General features: G+C 28.2%; 1 protein-coding gene across 4 annotated transcripts in view; it reads left to right on the forward strand.

Annotated features, from left to right (window-relative positions):
• Positions 1-19,182, forward strand: part of LOC130448732 (protein Gawky) — a 53,749-nt gene extending 34,567 nt beyond the window's left edge. For all 4 annotated transcript variants that reach the window (XM_056786513.1, XM_056786346.1, XM_056786266.1 and 1 more), the window contains exon 16: positions 55-19,182. In XM_056786513.1, the coding sequence (XP_056642491.1) occupies positions 55-366 (312 nt within the window). In that variant the 3' untranslated portion in view covers positions 367-19,182. The remainder of the gene's footprint in view (positions 1-54) is intronic.
• The last annotated feature ends 1,337 nt before the right edge of the window (positions 19,183-20,519 follow it).

The raw sequence follows: 20,519 nt of genomic DNA on the forward strand, positions 1-20,519 counted from the left end.
ACATTTTTATCATGATTTAAGAATAATTATTACACAAATTAATTCTTACTACAGGCTCAGACCACCCTCAACAACTGCGTCTTGGGTAATACGACAATATTAGCCGAAAATCCCACTGATTGGGACGCAAATACTTTACTTCAACAAGTTGCTGCCAGTCAGCAGAGCGGTTCTTCTGGAGCCTGGAGAGGTTCAAGCAAGCAACCCTCTGGGGCAGATACTTGGAGTACTGGTTGGCCAAATAACCCAACCTCAACTAGTTTGTGGGCAGCTCCCCAACTCGACAACTCCGATCCTGCACGTGGAACTCCATCTAGTCTAAATTCTTTTCTTCCTAACGACCTCTTAGGTGGTGAGTCCATGTAAAATTAGGATGAAACCAAAATGATTCCAACATAGTTACAAGTGTTGATATCTCTCTGTGCTTTCTGCTAAAAGTTTTATTGCATGTTTTAAATGTTTTATAATATTGAATTTAACGATTGTCTTAAGAAATTTTGATGATATTTATTGTATTATTTAACAATCTTTTTTATTGTTATTTGTAAATGTATTTCTATTTTTAATTTTTATGGTGATTTAAGAGTTGTTGTTTTAAAGGTGTTTTTTTGTTTTTTTTTTCAGTTATTTATATAAGGATTTCAACAAATGTACACTATTATTATTTATCAATTGAAAAATTTGTAGAATTCATACATTATTTTCCTTTTAAAATTTAGCAGTTTCTTTATTTGGTGTATATTTGTGGATAAATGTTCCCAAATAAAATAATAAATTTTGACACTTACCAAATTAGACGCAATTCTTGTTTACTTATTAATTATGGACTGCAAGCGGTTATAGTATTCCATTTGATATCACGCTCAATTCAGATTTCATAACGCACTTAATGTGACATTCATGAAGAAACCCAGCTAGTCTCAATCAACAAGATTATATAAATGCATAGTTATATAATATTAATTAATATATATGTGACCAAACTCATTATAAGTTCACTATTTTAAGTACTGTAAAATTTGTTCTTTCATATAAGATATTTTCCTGTATATTACGGTTAGTATATAAATGTTACTTTTAATAATTTAATGTACCTACACGTAAACTATTTGTATGTGTTTGTTTCTCCTGTAGGACAGTAGTATGAGTTGATAATGTTTCCTTCAAAAATGGTTTAAAGAGCCAAATTATATTCACCAAACTGTTTCACCTTTCATATAATTGTCAGTTTTTGGAAGTATGAAATATGTATTATAACTTGTATTTTGTCATTTTCGCTAATTTTCAAGACATATTCTAGTCAGATCTCAAAATTTAAAGTTTAAACATTGTGACTGTATTTATTCTCGTCATATAACCATGCATATTACTGAAAATATTAGCTGCTGACGTTATATGTCAACAAAAGACAATAAATGTCTATTGTAAATCAGGGCATTTGGTGATTGTTTTACCCTTTTATTAATCATATATTTTTTATAATTTCAAACTTCGTTCTACTGTCCTACTTTGTGGTCTTATCATCTCATTACACACATCCGAGTGATATTATTTTTCTTGTTAAACAGAGTTTCTTTTGAGATGTGTGTCATGACATAAAAATTGTTAAACCCACATAACCTGTGATCTCTGATTCCTTATATATCATGTAGAATTACACATACAAAAAAATAATCCTTTATATGTACTATTGTTATTGAATAAAAGTGCGGATTCAAATAAATTCGGCAACCGTCACGGTAACACCACACAATCAGAATTAGACTGCACGTTCTGAACTATTCTTAAATAAATTTCAGTAATAACTAATTAATTAAATAATAGCCTATCATTATTATATGTTGTAATTGAAACTGTTCACGAAATTATTATGGCAGTAACTATTATTAAATCACACAAATTCGTAGTTGACGATTTTCCTAAGAAAATATGTGTAAAGTAAAAAAAATTCAAAATTCTTACTTACAAATCGAGTGAATTGACTTGTCTAAAAGTATTTTTGAAGAATTTAAATAATCTGTCTGATAAGTGTTTTGAAATGACTGTGATTGGCTACAAATGTCAATTAAAGGTTGTACTGTAAAGCCAATTAACAATATCTTATTAATATATTTTTTAAATATTTTAGGACCAAAAATAAATATATCTTTTGGATTTTAATGGATACACCTTGTGTAATATTTTCTAATTCCTCCCAAGGCAGGGATATTGGAACCTTCTAATGTAATTTAATTAGATTTATGAAGAATTTAAGTATTTAATACATTTTCCAAATTTTACTGACATGTCTAAATTAGCAATTTATTTTTTTCACCGAGTATATTGAACGTTGTTTCCTAAACTTTTCTTTTCATATTTTCCGAATGATATTGAAATGTCTTGATTAGTAATTTATTTTTTGACATGATGTTTGATATTAAGTGTGTTTTACACTCTTCTTCAGAGTTATGTATAGTTGTCAGATAGATATCAAACTGCACCTTACCAAGAACTGTGCTTGAAAACATTTAGAAGAAAATTTTATGAAATGTTAATCTCTTTATTTTTACTATTGCAATTGTTACTTCATTTGTTCATGAAGAAAATGCATTATATCATATTTTTAGACAAAAATAGCAGTAAACCAGATAATATGAAATTAGTTAATATTCCTATTAATTGTGTTGCTATTTACTGTAGTATTTTAATACATATCGACATTGTAACATATTTCCTTATGAAAAATATATCGAATTTGTGTGATAGATCAAAAATTTGCCAAAATCGTTGCGAGTCCTCAATTTTAAGGGAAGCAACATGCGACATTATTATGGCTGATAAATTTGTTGCTTGAGTGGTAGTGTATATATATATATATATATATATATATATATATATATATATATATATATATATATATATATATATTAATAATAAATAATCATTAAAGACCCCCAATAAATAGTGACATTTTGGAGACCTAGCTAAACGTTAGCGCTTCTAATGGTAAATTCAAACGCGGTAGTCCTCTTAAGAACCTCCTAGTATAAGGTAAAATTATATCAAAAGCTGCGCTCCTCTTTTTTTTGAGACTCGTAATGACTAGATCAGATTAACGTTGGTGTTTATGTGTAATGTATGTTTAGTCATAGACTTTTTTCTATGTTATTAGTCTTAAACTGTGATTAGCGTTCTTAAGGGGATACAGACTATGAAGAACCCATATAGAACATAACAATCACATAATTTTTGTCATGGTGTTCATTGAAGAAAAACTGATTTTTCTACAACTTTTCTAAAAAAAAAAAGAAATTTCCTTTTGATATAACTATAAAATTTATTTTTAAGAAAACACACCAAAAGAATTTGAATAAATAATAAACTGAATGCACAGTTCTGTTTTACAAATATACGAAATTCGAACGTTTGTGTATCAAATATTGATTATATATATTTTTTCTATATCTTCAAACTTTTAAATGTCAAAGTAGATTTTTCATTCTAATGGTTTTATGGAGTTTGATATTTTTTGATAACTTGTCTATTTCTTCTTTGCATTTTATTTCTTTATTTCATATATTAACTGAACGTTTCTTACCCTTTATGTCAGGCAAGATCTATTTAGATATTTAGGTATTCGGCAATTTACATTATCATTTATCATATATGCGACCCGATCTGATATAATAATATATAATTAATAATTATAATTGCTGAACATTACTTTGAATTTTCATTCATACATATTCAGAAAACCTGATTGAAAGGAAAATTATTCACCTTTACCTTCCATCTTGTTGGTCCAATATTCTGCTTCATAATTTCAGGTGGTACTACTATCACATTATAAATTTTCATTTTCGCAACCATATGTATTTGTTTGCATTCCAGTATGTTTTATTTAGGATCTGATAAATTTGTATATTACTCAATTCCAAACGTTTCTATAATGAATGGAATCTATCATATCAATTATTGTAATGATAATTTATGAGGGGTAAAAATTGTACAAAAATCTTTCAAAGATAGATAAAAAATTTTCTGACCTCGAAACTTGAGGAAGTGGATTAATTGTCCTTCCAATAAATCATTAAATGTTACCTTAAGAAAAAGAATAATGTTTCCTATCATTTGCAGATTCTTGGCTGAAACAAAATTTAAATATTAATAATTAAACTTTATACTAGACCATTTCAAGCACAATATTGTATTAAGCAGGACGAGGAAAGAATTTCATCGGAAGTGAACAAAATAACAACTAAAGACGTAAGTGATTTTTGATACCTAATGGAATTCCATTTTTTGAATAGAACAACTTGAGAGCATTTTTAGTAAAATTTTTATTAAAATCAAAATTTGAAATGACATTAATTACCAATGACCATTATGAGAATGAAACCGTCAAACTAAAAAGGATACCTAATAATATAATTACATACTCAAGATATCGAATTTCTGAAGACATATAATTCATTGACTATCAGGATATATAATTTGAGTTTTGGGACTTGAAATCTTATTTATATTGGGTTCATAACATATCATTAATTTGAAGTCAACTAATTTTCTGTGATTACTTAAATCTGATGATCGAAGAATATAACAATCACTTCTATAGCATCTATTGAAATATTCATATGTGTAGTTTGATGTTGAAAATTAACTTCATCTTGTGGAGACTATTTTCGGCAGCTTTTAAGGGAAATGTGAACGTAGGTGCTCTCCTTTTTATAATTATTTTTGCAACCATCTAGTCTTTTTATTTCCACTTTATTAATCGACGCTAGTTAAAAGTGAAGACTGAAAAAAATGAGATATTAATTGTTTTGTTGCATTTAATTAAACATTTTTATAATCTTTTTGTTGGACATGTCAAAAGGAAAGTTTTTTTATCAGAGATGTTTGATTTTTGTTACTATCAATTGTTTTTTTTTTGTTAAATTGAAATGGCTTCAATACAAGATCGCTATTAGTACTTTTAAAACATTACTATTCTAGGATATACGTATCTAAGAATAACAAACTTTTTTGAATAAAAGTTAATAATAGCGATTTTGTATTTTCAACTATAAAAACATTTGCTTCATAGATTTTGACGCGATAGCTGTTGCTAAACATCAGTGTACATTTTAACACCGAGTTTGAAAGACACAAAAACAAACACTGTTATACTTTCAACTTACTCATACGCCTTTTTAATCATGTTTCTAAAGTAATTCGGTATTGAAACAGCTGTTAAGTCATGTGATGAAAGTGGGTATACGCTTCTTTTTTATTATTACATCTCTGAAAATATTTTGAGGGTTCTAAGAGTTAATCAAGTTTTAAGTACACAACTGTGCTGTGACTCTTAAGTGGCTTTTTAGTTTTTAAATGATAAAAAATTATATTCTAAGGAGCTCTCATTATTAAGCTTTTAAAATGTAACCGTTATTTATCAAGATAATTTCACCATGAACATTTTACTTAGATCCTTCACAACCTAAGCAGATATATTTCTATATATGTACTGTTTTAAGCTTACTTCTTAGTAATACTTGAAGGGAAGAGGTACTGCTTTTGACCTGTTTGACTATTTTTTTTCGTAGAATTTCAGTTGTTTATATTTTTCCAAATTCAAATATTTTTATACTTTTTAACTGTTCTACTTTTTATTTCTACATCTATTTACATGCTAGTGCCACTGTTATTTTAATAAATTACTTCATATAAAAAAATAATAAAACAATAGTCCAAAAAAGTCAATTTACTAATAAACCGAGCTTTAACTCTTACTTGATAGTATTTGGATATCGTTGATATCTGCTTATTTCAACAAAGTGACCCTCAAAATTGCAATAAATTTTGCTATTTATGTACTAATTTTCAAACTACTTAATGGAAGATGAATGTTTATCAATAAGTTCATTGAGAAGTTAGTCTTGATAGTAAGTGGTAACTGTTAATATTAAAAAATGGTGCAAGAATTTTGGACTGCTTTGGGAAGATAATAGATACTGAGACATTTGTAAACTCCTGAAGCAGTCTATGTATAAGTTCCAGTAAAAACTATCTAAAACTAGAATTTTAATGCCAATTTGAATATTTGAATTTTGTAGCTATAGTGTATAATATAGTCCTTAAGTGTCAATATAAAATGGTTTTTAAGGAGTTTGGTAGTAGGGATATATTGTTTTATGTTGTGTGTTCAAATAATTGACAACCAATCTGAATGTGTCGCCACTACCATTAAGCAGTTATGTCTATTTACTGCCTAATTGTTTCCTAGGTGTGGAAAACCTCCTGACACCTACCAATTTGTATAATGAGCGTGACACCATTTGTCCACTATTAAGATATCTCGAATATTACAAGCCATATCTTTAAATCTTGTTGTGATATTTTTAATTGTTCCATTTTTAATCAAACTTTGACTTTTTTGCAAACTTAAGTACTCATTGTAACTTTGCTGATCAAATTTTGACTGTACTGCATACTCAATTACAAAAAGTAAGTGTGAAAGAAAAGTTGATAGATTTTATAAAGATTTGTATACATACATGTGCTGACTTCGATGGACTAATGGTATCACGTTTAATTCACCAATAATGTAAAGGCAATGATTGATGTACAAGTAATTCTGATGTAGACTTCAAGTACTGGAATCCTAGTTTGTCACCAAAAACAAAACAAAAATTAATAAATGAACCTATTAATCATGGAATGATAGACGTAATGTAGAGGGTGTAATTTGCTAATTCAAAATAGAATGAAAGTGTAGTATAGAAATATTTTTAATTGGAAAACCGATTAGAAAATTTTACTTAAATACTTATAATTAATACCGACAGCAATATTTATATTATGTGTTGTTATTTTGTCAAGCATAATGGTTTTGATATAGATCTTGTCAATAAAAATCATCAACATCTGGCATATCAAAATAAAATATCTACAAATTAATTTTATTACGTGATTGTAATGAATACATGTATACAAAAATGTAAGCAGATTAGTCATTTTTCTATGATGTTTAATGATGGAGGACCAACTGTCCACTGTTATTTTTGTATTCATCGATACTACTTTTAAATATTGAAAATGTGTAAAATTATCTTAAAAACTCGTGCACAATATTGAGAACATTTTTTTATTTTAAATGTAAATTTTTAGCAATATTCAAAATACTGTTAGAAATACGATGTTTGTTACATACTCTTGATTGTCATTAAATCATGTAGTGGAAAGTACATATTTTAATAATGATGAAATACACACACAAACATCAAGTTTCTTATAAAAGCAACTAAGTCTGCATTATTGGCACCAATCAAGTAATGCTGGCTCAATTACATTATATAAATACGAATCATGTTGATTTTTTTACATTTGCTTTGACAATTGAAAGATTTTTCAGTCGTGTTTCCAATTAAAAAGTAAAAACCAACTTAGACTGTAATGTGGACGAATATCTGATTACTCTCTAAAAAACTGCCGGAATTGGTATTCATTGGGCGTTGCTGGAGCTGCAGCTAGCGCCTCGCCAGTGAGAAATTAACTGGCCGAGACTGCCATTGTGATTTACTTACTAATTCAGATCTTATACATATTAAAATATGGCGTGTGCTTTAAAGGTAGAGATATGAAAGTTTCACGATTACTCTTGTTTAGGTAACCGGAAAACTTTTCGAAACTCTTAAAAATATTCTATGTCTGATATTGTGTACCTTCTGAAAATTAGTTTTAGTGTTTATTTAAATAGAAAAAAATAGAATATAACTAAACATCTTAGGTTAAGTTGCTCAGCATTGAAAAACATATTTAAAGTAATACATATTTGAAATTATTTATATAGTGGCCAGTTAGGCTATCAAAATGATAACATTTATGTGAATGTTTTTATACCTTTGACAAAAAAAATGAATTTATTTGAAAAACATAACAGACTACGTCTAGTTTTCTCTACAGATTAGAAAAGTAACTTAAGGCTTATGTATAAGTTGGTATTGATCATTTGTTTTACTTAATTTGGTGTATGTTTTTCATTTAAAACTAGGGTGTACTACAATTTGTGAAAACATTTACCAAACTTATTATATTGACTGTACATCAAAATGCATTTCAATTTATAACAAAATTCATTGAGGAAATTTTGCCCGTTTCTATTGTAGCCTTTACGAACATCAAAATGAAACCATTATCTTAAATATAACCTGAAATTTAAAATTTCTTTTATATGACAATATTGAAATAACTCACACGTTTATATGTTATCCTTTCCTCTGTAAAAATTTTAGGTTATATATTATAACGAGGGATTTTATTCCAATATAATGGGTATTTATATATAGCTGTGAGACAATATAAAGAACAATTATTGTTATACCTTACCTGAGACATAATTATGTATCAACGAAATGGTGTAACATTGATTTTTTTGTACAACCAATATTATATAGAATAAGTGAAATGTGACACCCAAAAGCCAATTTTAAAAAAAAGGAAAATACAAAAAATATTTATAAATAATAGTTATGATTTAGGTTTACAGTATTTGTGATCTAAGTGCCACTTGCGTTTTCAAGTATGTTTAATCATTCGCCACTGAACTATATATTATATCGTATAAATATATATTATATATTTAAAATATAACATATATGGTAAATAGTTGGCATATCTGCCTTAGTATAGGGTAACTTGGTGTTCGGTAGACTTAAGATCATTTTGAGCTTATATTCCTTGTCATAATATGTTGGAACAATATATAAGAATGAATCTTCTATTAATATTTTTTTGTTAAGGCATCATTAGTACCAATATTTTTTTCAAATCTAGTGCGAACAATATACTTTATTTCAATCATATCATTTGGTCATCCAAAATAAAAAAAAATGACACTGACAATGAAGGTCGTGAATTTTTGTAATTATCAAATGTTTTCATTTAAATTATTCCAAATATTCGGATTGTTACCGACAAATTTTTAGAGCTTGAGCGTGTCTTTATTATGGTTGTAGATTATATAAACAAGTAGGACTGATTCAATAATGATTATCAAAAACAATACAGGACAATAATTCAGATATTTGGGGATATTGATTAGACATTGTCTTGCACTATCAGTTAATGTTGTATGTATTTTAAACAGCTTTCGTACATCTCTCCCGATTTCGATGAAATAAAAATATTCTATTTCTAGGATTTTTCTGATTCATTCTATGTAATAATATCTACTCAAAAATCTCTGGTAAAGCATTCTAGTAGTTGTATCTAACTGGATCTTTAGTATATTTTTCCAATTTTTCTAACATGCAGTTTTAAAATTTTTATCGTTGAGTCTTATCAGGTGATATTTTGGCGTGCACTGCTGCCAGCTATCGATTTTTCCTAAGCATTTGGATATTTTTTGACTCTTTTTAGGATTTCTCAATTAGTCTTGATTGTTTTAGTTGTTTGGCAATTTTAAAATTAACTCTATTTTCCATCAAGTCCGTTTGATTGTGTTTGCAGTATCACAAGTTTGACAGTTCTGGAAATATTTTTTTTATTAATTTACTTCAGTTTTGCTCTTCTGTTTATTCATTAGTACCCATTACTAAAAGATTTCATCTAATTGTATATGTACGTTGTTGAAAAAAATGAGAATAAGTAAATTGAATTCCATTTGGTAATTGGTTTTTGTATTGTATTGAGACAAAATGCTTCTGTTTGAAAACATTTGATTCCTTCATTTCGTGTTACGGTTTCTAAATCTCATTTCTGTAATATAGCAATAATAACGTTAATTTATTATATCTTTCTTTAATCCTAATGTATAAGAGTTATTGTTTTCTGAAAAAGGAGTGAATATCATAGTAATAATTTCTTAAATGTAAGACATGCTTAATACTTGTTAGATTAGTAGACGCAATGTTTACCATATTTTATAATACCAAATGATGTGCCTCTTTAAAAAAAATTGTTAAATGTGACAATGATGATTCTTGAAAAATGACGTGATCTGCTTGGTCTCAAAATCCCATACAATGTCATACAGACCTAAGCTATTTGAAAAACTTAAAGTTCAGTATTAAAAAAATTTTTATTTAATAAAGAATAACATTTGACGACAAGATGCCTTAGTAAAATAAATTTTTGAATAATCCAAAATATTTTTCACGTATTTTTATAGAACAATTAGGTGAAAAGACAAAAGTAACGTGAACTTTGCTACACAAAAAAAATCTTAATATTTATTGTATGTCACTGTAATCGGTTGATGGGATATTATATAGTAATTTTTTGATACACTTAATATTGTTACTTAATATTGCTAGCAGCATTTAGTTTTTAAGTAGTATTACATATGATTATGTGATACCGTTTTCGCAATACTTTTCTTCTGCCTTTCAAGTATTAATTCACTGTTTTACATAAAAGCTCCCAAGCTGTGTCACGGTTTCTGAATCAAATGAAGTTTTTTTCGGGATTAATGTGCACATAGTTATATTTTTAACATATTTCTGTTTTGGTAGTATGCCTCATGAGATAATAGACACAGATAAACAAGTAAGTAGAACTAAACTTGATTATTTGATCCACAAATATAATTTATCTAAGCCGAAAAAGCAAAAACCCCTTTAACTCCATATTTTTTTTATTTACAATGTATTAGTTTTGAAGGCCAATTTTACCATTAAACATTTATCTAGATTTCCAGTAATTTAAACATTCTCCAAGTTTCGAAATATCTAATTCAATTTATAACAAAAACTACTTTCTGATGCACTTATCATCATTACATCACTATGTAAGGGTTTAAAATATAATTTTTGACATTGGTGTGTCAATTTGTACATAGCCAAAAAATTTGCTGTATCAGCATTACAAACCTTAATTTAACTCCACAATTGTTTTCATTTTGAAAATAGAATTATTACCTTCCAGCTTCTAGAGATTCAATTTAAAATTTCAAAAATTTTATTTTCTCAAAATGAGTTTAAATAATTTGAAATAGTAACAGCTTGGAGATTTATTGTAAACAGTTCACTGGTCTTGCCATTTTAGAAACACATTTTTCTTTACTAAATACCAAAGAAGTTGTGTCATATTTGTTCGTAAAATTTAAAACGATTTTGGGCGTGTATCGTTTCAACTTGAATCCACCAACCGTTAAAATTACTATTGGTTACTATTTTAGTTCTAACAGCTTTTCTAGTAATTAATTCGATTAACTTTTTGGTCATTTTTTGTTGAACAATCTGCCCTTTTCAATTCTCTGCCAAAATCTTCCATCAGAGGTTGTGATAGTCTTAAAATAGTGTTGTAATGCTTTTATATTCCATTGTTACTAATTTTATTTCAACCGAATATTAATTGTTAGTACATTTATTACTTCAACAAACATAATTAAGCTTAAGCTAAAACGTAGTTAATGTTGAGTGTTTGTTGAAGAAATATTTGAACTACTTGATCAAGTCTCTGAAATGAACTCCAGCTGATATTTTCTATTTAAATTACTTGGCTTACATTCCCAATCGCGGTTATTTGTTTTTTGTTATAAAATGTTTTAAAATTATAGGATTCTCAAATTTTATAATCTTCATACCGGTAGTTATTTTAAGAGACTGGATTAAATTTTCAGAGTATTAAAAAGACTAAACTCATTTCTCAATATACATTTAATTTATTTATCGCATGACACAAAGTTAGTTCTTATTTTTTTTTTATTATTTGAGATATGAGATTAAAAGTTGTTCTTACTAAAGTCAAGCAATTAGTTATTGTATACGCTGTGATTTTTGTTTTCTGGTATTGATTTGCAATGGTTAACCAAATTACTGTGCAAATAGCACATGTTTTATATAAGTGCCTATTAATGTGCAATTTAATAATATAGGGCCTGACTCTAAAGACAGGGTTTTAAAATTTTAAGTGATTTTTGAACGTATTTCTATCAAAAACTTAAGGTTTTTACCTCACTATGTATAAACCCACCGATAGTAAAATTAGTTAATGAATAGTAGTTGTAGAGAATGAAGATTTTTAAACGAAGTGTTTTGTCTGAGAATTTTCGATATCATTACATTCTGTACTCCAATATTCTCACTAACGGATAGACCAAACAAGAAAGAAATTGAAAATACTTAACTTTGTTTGGTCTACACATTCTTTTTGTCTTATTTGGCAATGTTGTTCATATGAAGAGTAATGCTTATGTGTAGTGGGGTGACTAGGTTTAATGTAGAGGTATCGATATTTTTGATCTCACTATCAATGAGATTAAATAGCTAGCTGGGAACTGCCAATTAAATTGTAAAAAGATAATGTATGTCTCTGTAAAAATAAAGGAATATGTAGGTTTAACGTAGACATTGAAGTTGATTAAGTATTGAGAGGTACACTTCTATGATCCGGTATTTGTTAGGGGGCAAAACCATTCCATATAAATATGCGACTGTTTGAGACTATCTATTGTACATAAATTTGGTTTTAACGAAATTTTTCTATCTTATTTCAAACAACGAGGACTCTAGAATTATTTCAGAGTAAATAGTTTTAAATATCTATAGATACATTGTCTGATAATAATCCCACCATATTCTATTTTTATATTGCTGCTACTATAAATTCCACATATTTAAAGTATCTATTTCTCATTTACACCTAGGCTTCATATAAACCTAATCCTATTTCATGTCAATGCTAAACTTTGTTTTTGCATTATTCATTTTAATTCCAAATAGTTCGTATATACATACACTTTTGATATTTTGCATTTATTTCATACTATACAGGCCTTAAATTTGAAACTTTGTGCCATATCTGCTTGAACAGACTCCTCGAACTAATCAGAGACTGGTTCACATGTTAATTCATGCTATGAATTACAAATTACAAATACTTGCCACTCCGTTTGCTTAAAAATGATTTTAATTTTTTTCCTAATTAGTTTTTTTTTGTGAACAAATGATTTTTCGAATTATTTTATTTTGTGGATAGCTAATTCGTATTGTATTAAAATAAGTTCTTCATATACACTAATAGGAGTATTATATTGGGAAAGGTACGCAATATTTATGTGTCATTTAATCACTAGTCATCTGACATACCTATCCATTAAATTGAAAATTTTCACGAGAACTTGTGCTGGTTTAGCGGTGTGATGTTTTCTTTTATTTAAAAGTGCAAACATACATTCGTTTTGATTTTTTTCTCTACTTAAAAGACGGAAAGTTGTATCCTTTTTTGTGGTGGTGGATTGGATTTTTAAAATTTTTCTTTAATTTATATAGGATAGAGTCCTAATTTGAATTATCCACAAGTCCGGATGATAATGTAGTTGAGATAACTCATATAAAATGTTAGGCCCTCTCTTTCTCAGGTTTAGGATTATTATAATTACGGTTAGATAAATAAATCTGCTGCTATAATTTTTCGATAAAATAATAGCAAATACAATCGTGCTATTCAGTTTTTCATCAAAATAGTGAACAGGTAAAATTAACATTCCTAATTTAGAAAAAGGACAAACTATGTACATACTTGTATAATAAACGTGATTGTCTATATATATAGTTTTTGTGAAATTTCAAAAAAAATGTCTTCTCTCATATTAACTCTGTTTTAATGTAGGCTGTATTAACTAAAGTTATAAAAACTGAAATTAAAAAAAATATATCTTATATTTTTAACTATACCCAAGCTTACTATCGACATCGGGTTGATTAGAATCGCTAAACATATATAATTTTGACAATGAGAGTTACCTGTGACACTTTTCCCAAGAATAAATATATTAAATCCTATTTTAAGGGTATTGAGATTCATTGTAAAAGTTATATTGAACAAAATTATGACAACTCTTATTATGAACTAAGATCAATTTCACTACAATGGAAAAATATTTCACTTAAGATTACATGGGTTGGAAATATCAACAAAACTGTTTAAAGAAAAGGCACTGTCAAATAGACTACAATATACTAAAAATAGCATATAGATAGCGAAATTATTATAGATGCTGATCTTACCGCCTATAGAAATTTTAAACTTTTCAGGTTTAATAACCAAAAATTTCCATTTCCAAATATATATCATCATAAATTTTCAAGTAAGTCCAATTGCTAAGACTGTAAAGAAGAAGTGATCAACCAACTTTACCACCCAGTGTATTATAAGCTCCGCACGATACATTAGACTTGCACAGAACTTTAGCTTGGGCAAAACACAATGGTCCATACAAAGGTGCTCTCAGAAAATCTAAAATTTGTATTTCTTAAATTAATTTTGTTGAACGTTCGTAGGAAATTTTAAATAAAAATATCAAATTTCAATGTACTGGATCAATTTTCTACTAACTGTTTAAAATGCGAACTTTCCTTCATAAAAACAGCTATTTATTGAATGTCAGTATTATTGTTTTTTATTGCAAGTACAATTTATTCGTTCATATTTGGAATTTAAACAACCAGTGATTAGTCAATTCAACATCTTTCGTAAATGAATGAATAGTAGAAAATTTGATTTGGTAGGAGAGTGAGTTAGGACTATTCTCATTCTTCGAAATGTGCCAAAATTTTTTGCTTAGAAAATTTTTGCTCACAGCGATTTGATGTTTAAAAACATCGAATCGCATACGCTTATAAGCTGTGTATATTAACTTATAATGCAATACATATATTGACCTATATATATTAAACATGTATGTATATTGGCTGAATTTGTACAATTGTTATAATTTCATATAGTATATCTAAATAGGAAAATAATATTTTTCAAGAATTAGGTAGGTTAGGAAATGTGTTATTATTAGTGTAAGGTGTAGTTACAATTATTAAAAAAAAAGTAGCACTGTTCACGTTACGAGTGTGTTTTAATATATACGTCTAAGAATATTTCTGTTTTTCAAAAGATGAAGGTAGCATACTCCCATACGTACATTTGAAATTCTGTTCAATGTACATTTTTCTGTTGATTTATACTGAATATTTCAGGTTATGCTTTAAAGTATTATACATAAGATTTTCTTCCAAAAGTGTTATATTTTTGGTATGTTTAGATTTGTATTCGTACATATTGTGATGCAAATTTTGTTTCCAAATATTTACAACTGTTGTAAACTATTTATATATCATTCTCTCTAATCCTAAACGTTGTTTTTTAATAAAATGCAAATCAGTTGTTAATATAATTAGTCGACAAATTTTGATATGGATAAATTTGTTTAGTTTGTAGTAACTGTAGATATAGAGAGTTTACAACATTCACATTACGCTTTTTAATGTTAGAAATGTCAATTTTTCAAATAATGTTTCCAGCACTGATTTGGGACCTGACTTTAGGTATCTTGAAACATCTTTGATGTTAACTGATTAAGTTCATCAACTAGTTGTTCCAATATACTAACGAAATTAACATTCTATTCGATGTATATTATTTATTAAAATTCATTGCATCACAAGTATAATTTTGTTTTCCTCTTGTGTAAAACAAAATGGCCTAAACAAGTTCCCTCCTATAACTTCTAGTCCAACTTTGCCTGATTACTGTTATTCCATAATATAGCATTTTTTTATTTATGTGTTGAGTTTATTGTTAACAAAAAAGTAATTATGGAGTATTCTAATAACCCTAGTAATATTTATTAAATATTCCTCTAGAGACTTTCACAATCAAATTGCTGTTTCTTTTCAGTTGACTGAATCTGTGTTATACATCCTATTGTTACCATTATTTTGCTTTTATCAAGTAGATTCCATAATCTAATGTCAAAGACACCTTTTATAAACTAGACTAGATTAGAAATGGTTTTCCGCAGCAGCTGACACTATAACTAGATTTTTGGAAAATTCAAAAAACAATTATACAGATCAGACTCTTTTTTTATTGTTTCATCTCTGATGGTATTAATTTTGACATTTATTTAATAAATAAAGAAATTCTGATCTTGTCATCCTCTGCATAACTGTATACCTTGCATCTAGGACCGAGTAATTAATTTATGAAATACTTGGATATAGTGTCATGAGAACAGAAAATTATTTCTTTTGATTTGCTTGTTTAGCAACTGTCTGTTCATGTTGAAATTCGATAGTTAGATACTTTGATTTAAGATCTAAATTTAGACTGTTTACATATATGTATGTGTAAGTTGAAATTCGACTATTTAGATATTCCAAGGTAAAAAAGTACATGGTCACCTGATTAAATTTCTCTTTTAAAAATAAAAAAAATAAGCACGTGAATTTACTGTTTGATTACCAATAAACATGCTACCCATCTCATTTGTTAAATTCTTCGATGTAGGTGTTAGAACACTAGGGCAGCTAGATGCGAATGCGTTGTTACAGCTGTTTAATGTTGACTAGGGGCTTGACGTAAACGCGACTTTTAAAGTACCCCCATAAATGAGGATGAGGATCCGCCTGGCCAGTCAATGTCATTATGTTGACACAGTACACAAACCTGGAAGAGTTAACTTGCAGTTCTGGGCTTTCAGGAACCTTGAAAAATTTGTAATAGCCGAGGTAAAAAAATTACGCACCATCCATAGTAACGCACATGGGTATTGGTCATAATACGATCGCGAGCGTCATCAAAAAGGCACGGATCAATTATTCCGCTTTAGTATCGACAATTCTACTTATTCGTAGAGACACCACGTGAAAGTGGACTTCTTCATTAAAATGATCTTCCCCAAAACCTTGTAATGACAAAAATGTTAAATCATTGTTTCACAGAATACTTTTCTTTGAGGTAATGCGTTGAATTTTATTTATATTTTTTTGTGGAGTTTGGCGTTTCTTGGTTTGTTCTAAATTATTAGTTGTTCCACGCTTTCATCACATTTATGTGGATAAATTTTGGATATTGTATAAATTACACAACTGTCGCCGAGTTAACGTGTATGAATCAAGGTTTCTTGAAATATGCCCCAAATACAAACGCACTCACAGTGTTACTGAATGTTACTTATTGTCACGCATTGCTTCCAACTAACTGGTTTCTAAACGCAGTACATTTAAGAAGGGAAATTTATTCTAGGTCATCCTGTATATCCTGATTACATTATGTGCCATCCAAATGCCTTTATAATAGAATTTGATACCAAGGTAATAAAAAAGTTTATTTATTGTTAATATTTCGCAATAATTAAATTTACTTTTCACTTCAACTTTGATCGAGTTGAGGAATTTCAATTTTTACTATGTCCAAATATTTGTGTATATCTGGTTTCAAATTATGTAAATAGTTGTTAAGACAGGAATTTAATATCACTTTACCTTGAACCAAATGAAAATGTTTAGGGCTCGTTTCTCTAATTTGTATCAATAAATTTAAATAAAATGGAATGTTTTAAAGAAAATTAACATGGCATATTTTTGGAGTTGGTCTGGTACTTTTTAGGCAATACTTGATATTGTTCGAAAAATTTTGCGAACGAATTTGGTACCTGCCTTGTAGTTATATTATCGAAAGTACCTCACCACCAAAATTTAGTAATCTTAGTTTGTATCAACAGATTCAGATGTGACAACTTTAAATTCCTCACTAATATCGGTAGGAATAAGAATAAACAAATGTTGCTCAATATTTTAACCTCACAATAGTTTGTGGTTGAGTTTTATCGACAAATAGTTCATACATCGTTATCGGTGTTAATATTTCATGTTATTAATACAGGAAAAATACCAAATAAGATTATAAAATTATTTGTAATCTAATCTTGGAACTTTTGTATCTACGAATAATGACTGGGATTTTTATCTATTTTTGTAAATTAGTTGCTTTACAATTAAACTGAAAAGCATCTCACTCGAAAAGTATTAACTCAACCACACGTTTTTAGGTTAAAAAATGACAGCACAGTCTATTTTTTATCATTGTTTTTCACTAAAAAAGAAGTAGCTAATATCAGTTCACTCATTATAGAATGTTTTGGAGTTCAATTAAAAACGAAATATTTCGCTTTCTCAAATTACAAATATTTGAGCATTTTTCAAATGGAAGTTGATGTTGGTATAACATTCTTCAATTCAATAAACTTTTTGTGGTTATAATGTAAATACTTTTGAAAATATTTTATATTGTAAGTAGACAAAATATAATAAAACTGTATTTAAAAAATATATTTTTTAATTAATTAATTTTGTCTACTAATTGTATTGACTATAACCTGAAAAAGTTTTGAATATAATGGGATCTGAATTTCATATAATCCGACTATAGTTGCTAAAAAATTATGTCGTTAACTTGTGGTCGATAACAAACACATCTAAAACGGTTAGAAAAATAGTCGTATTAAAATTTGGACTCTGTTAATTTATATTGCTACCTCTTAAAATATCTTCTTCTCTAGGTTCCTGTTAAAATATAAAAATAAATAGGTAACTAATCGAGCTAGGTCGTATCCACTTGTATAAAAATGTAAATCTCTTTTAAGAAATAACATTTGGGAGGGTTAACTTAGGGACCAGGCCGCGATATCACGGTAATATCAAACATTTCAAAATTCTGCAAATCAAATCTTCGACATCTTTCAAATAATGTGTAAAGATACATTTCACAAATATTTACCTATCTAAGACTTCATTGATATAATAAATATATAAATATAGAACAAATATAATTAAAGTATATATCGTAAAAAATAGAAGAAAAAAATCTGCACTATTATGTAATCATTAATGTTTGCTCACTTCATCTGAATTAGAAACCAGTTGTCAAGTATTATTTATTTTTATTTATACGCAACAACTAATGTATTTATTTATTTCTAATTTGTAATGTCTACCTCGATTACGTATTCAAACAGTAACGGAAGAACTTGCAGTATAGAATTTACAATTCACCTTTATTGTTTCCTTACATGAGTTTGCCGAGATGAGATGAGTTGAGCAAATATTTACAGTACTTTACACCTAAAAGTCTGCACAATTTTCAACTGTGGTTTCAAAATGAACATAGTTATGATTACACGAAGCTGATTTCTTTACACGAGACGTATAGTTAGCATGTTTCTATTAATTTTGTTGTTCATTATAGCAGAGTTTTAGGTATAGACTCTGTACTTTTCAATAATGGATATTAATAAACAAAGTACCATTGCAGTCGGTGCAGATGATCACCTAGGATAAGTTAGGTTATGTAAGTGCTTTTTAAGTAACGGAAGTTGTTATGCTCTGTACTTGTAACCCAATGACCAGTATGCATTCAGTAATAAAGGTTGTCTTAAATGTCGTTCAAAAGCTATTAAATAATGTTACGTTATCTGTATTGGACACCGTGACATTATATATAGCGAGTGTTTTTTTTTATTTTAACCTTTCGGCCTTAATTTGTTATACACAATGAAAGCTTCTAAGTCCAATAGTGAAAACATTTTTCCATTGACTGACAAATATACTAAGTAGTGGTTTACTCATTTATTAGGGTAAAGTTCATCAAGATCAATGTAAAGTACAGTTTTCCAACTAATTTTTAATCTAAAATATTATAGTGACCGATTCGTCACTCCATTTTAAGACAAAAAGTCTTGTAGTTAATGAGATACAGGTGTCGAATTGATTTATTATTATATTGGAGGCAACAACATGCGTTAAACATAAAGGAAAAATAGTACATTTCGGAGCATATGCTCAAAATGTGCACCTCCAGTCAAAATGCAAGTATCCCCTCGACGTCTAATGGATAGCCGAATACCATCATTGTTATGAATAATATTACAGCCTTAGTATGATAACGATTTTGAAGAACTCTTAATTTCAATATCAGGGTTGTGTAAATTGATCGACTTTAGATACCCCTCACACAAAAGTCCATAGGATTATATCCAGGTAATCTAGGGGACCTCGGGAGTGGAGATCCTTGTCCAATCAAATGGTCTGGAAAAACGTTATTTATAAACTCGCGTACAATCACTGCAAAATGTGGAAGTGCAACATCATACAATGAACCACATGTGTGCCATCTAAGGTACATCTTCCAAAAGAACTGTAGAAAATGAAAATATGTCTTGAGTTCAAAGAAACCAGGATTGTTACGAATAACAAATGTACGATGTTCAATACATTTATTTTGGAGTAAATGCTTTTTGTGGAATAAGTCATCTTTTTCTCTTATATTTAAAACAATAGGATTAATATGATACAAGGAATAATAAGAGAATTTTTATTTTAGATAATTAAAACAATAAAATAATATTGAAATAATTGACATTATTATCAAACTTAGTATATTCATTGATAATCAATTTCATCTAAATCTCAACGGTTTTCATTTTCTGATTCTTCACTTTCTTCTTCATTAAATGGGCCACTAAGAATTTCTTCAACTTTTGAAGATGCTGCTGGGCCTTTATACCACAATGGTTCCAACTTATTTTCTTGATTCAGTTGCCATCCACATTCAGTTGACACAAATAAAATACTCAGTAGCTCAGTAGCATTTTGCCACATTGCATTTATGAATATGGTGCGCAAAACTTTGTCACGACAGTTTTCCAGCATTGAGCAATATTGCTAGAATTGAAATTTATAAGACCTTTGTAAAATCTTCTTTGTCACTGGTGCTTGCAA

The sequence above is a fragment of the Diorhabda sublineata genome, chromosome 1 (assembly GCF_026230105.1).
Source record: "Diorhabda sublineata isolate icDioSubl1.1 chromosome 1, icDioSubl1.1, whole genome shotgun sequence".
Taxonomy (NCBI): Eukaryota; Metazoa; Arthropoda; class Insecta; order Coleoptera; family Chrysomelidae; genus Diorhabda; species Diorhabda sublineata.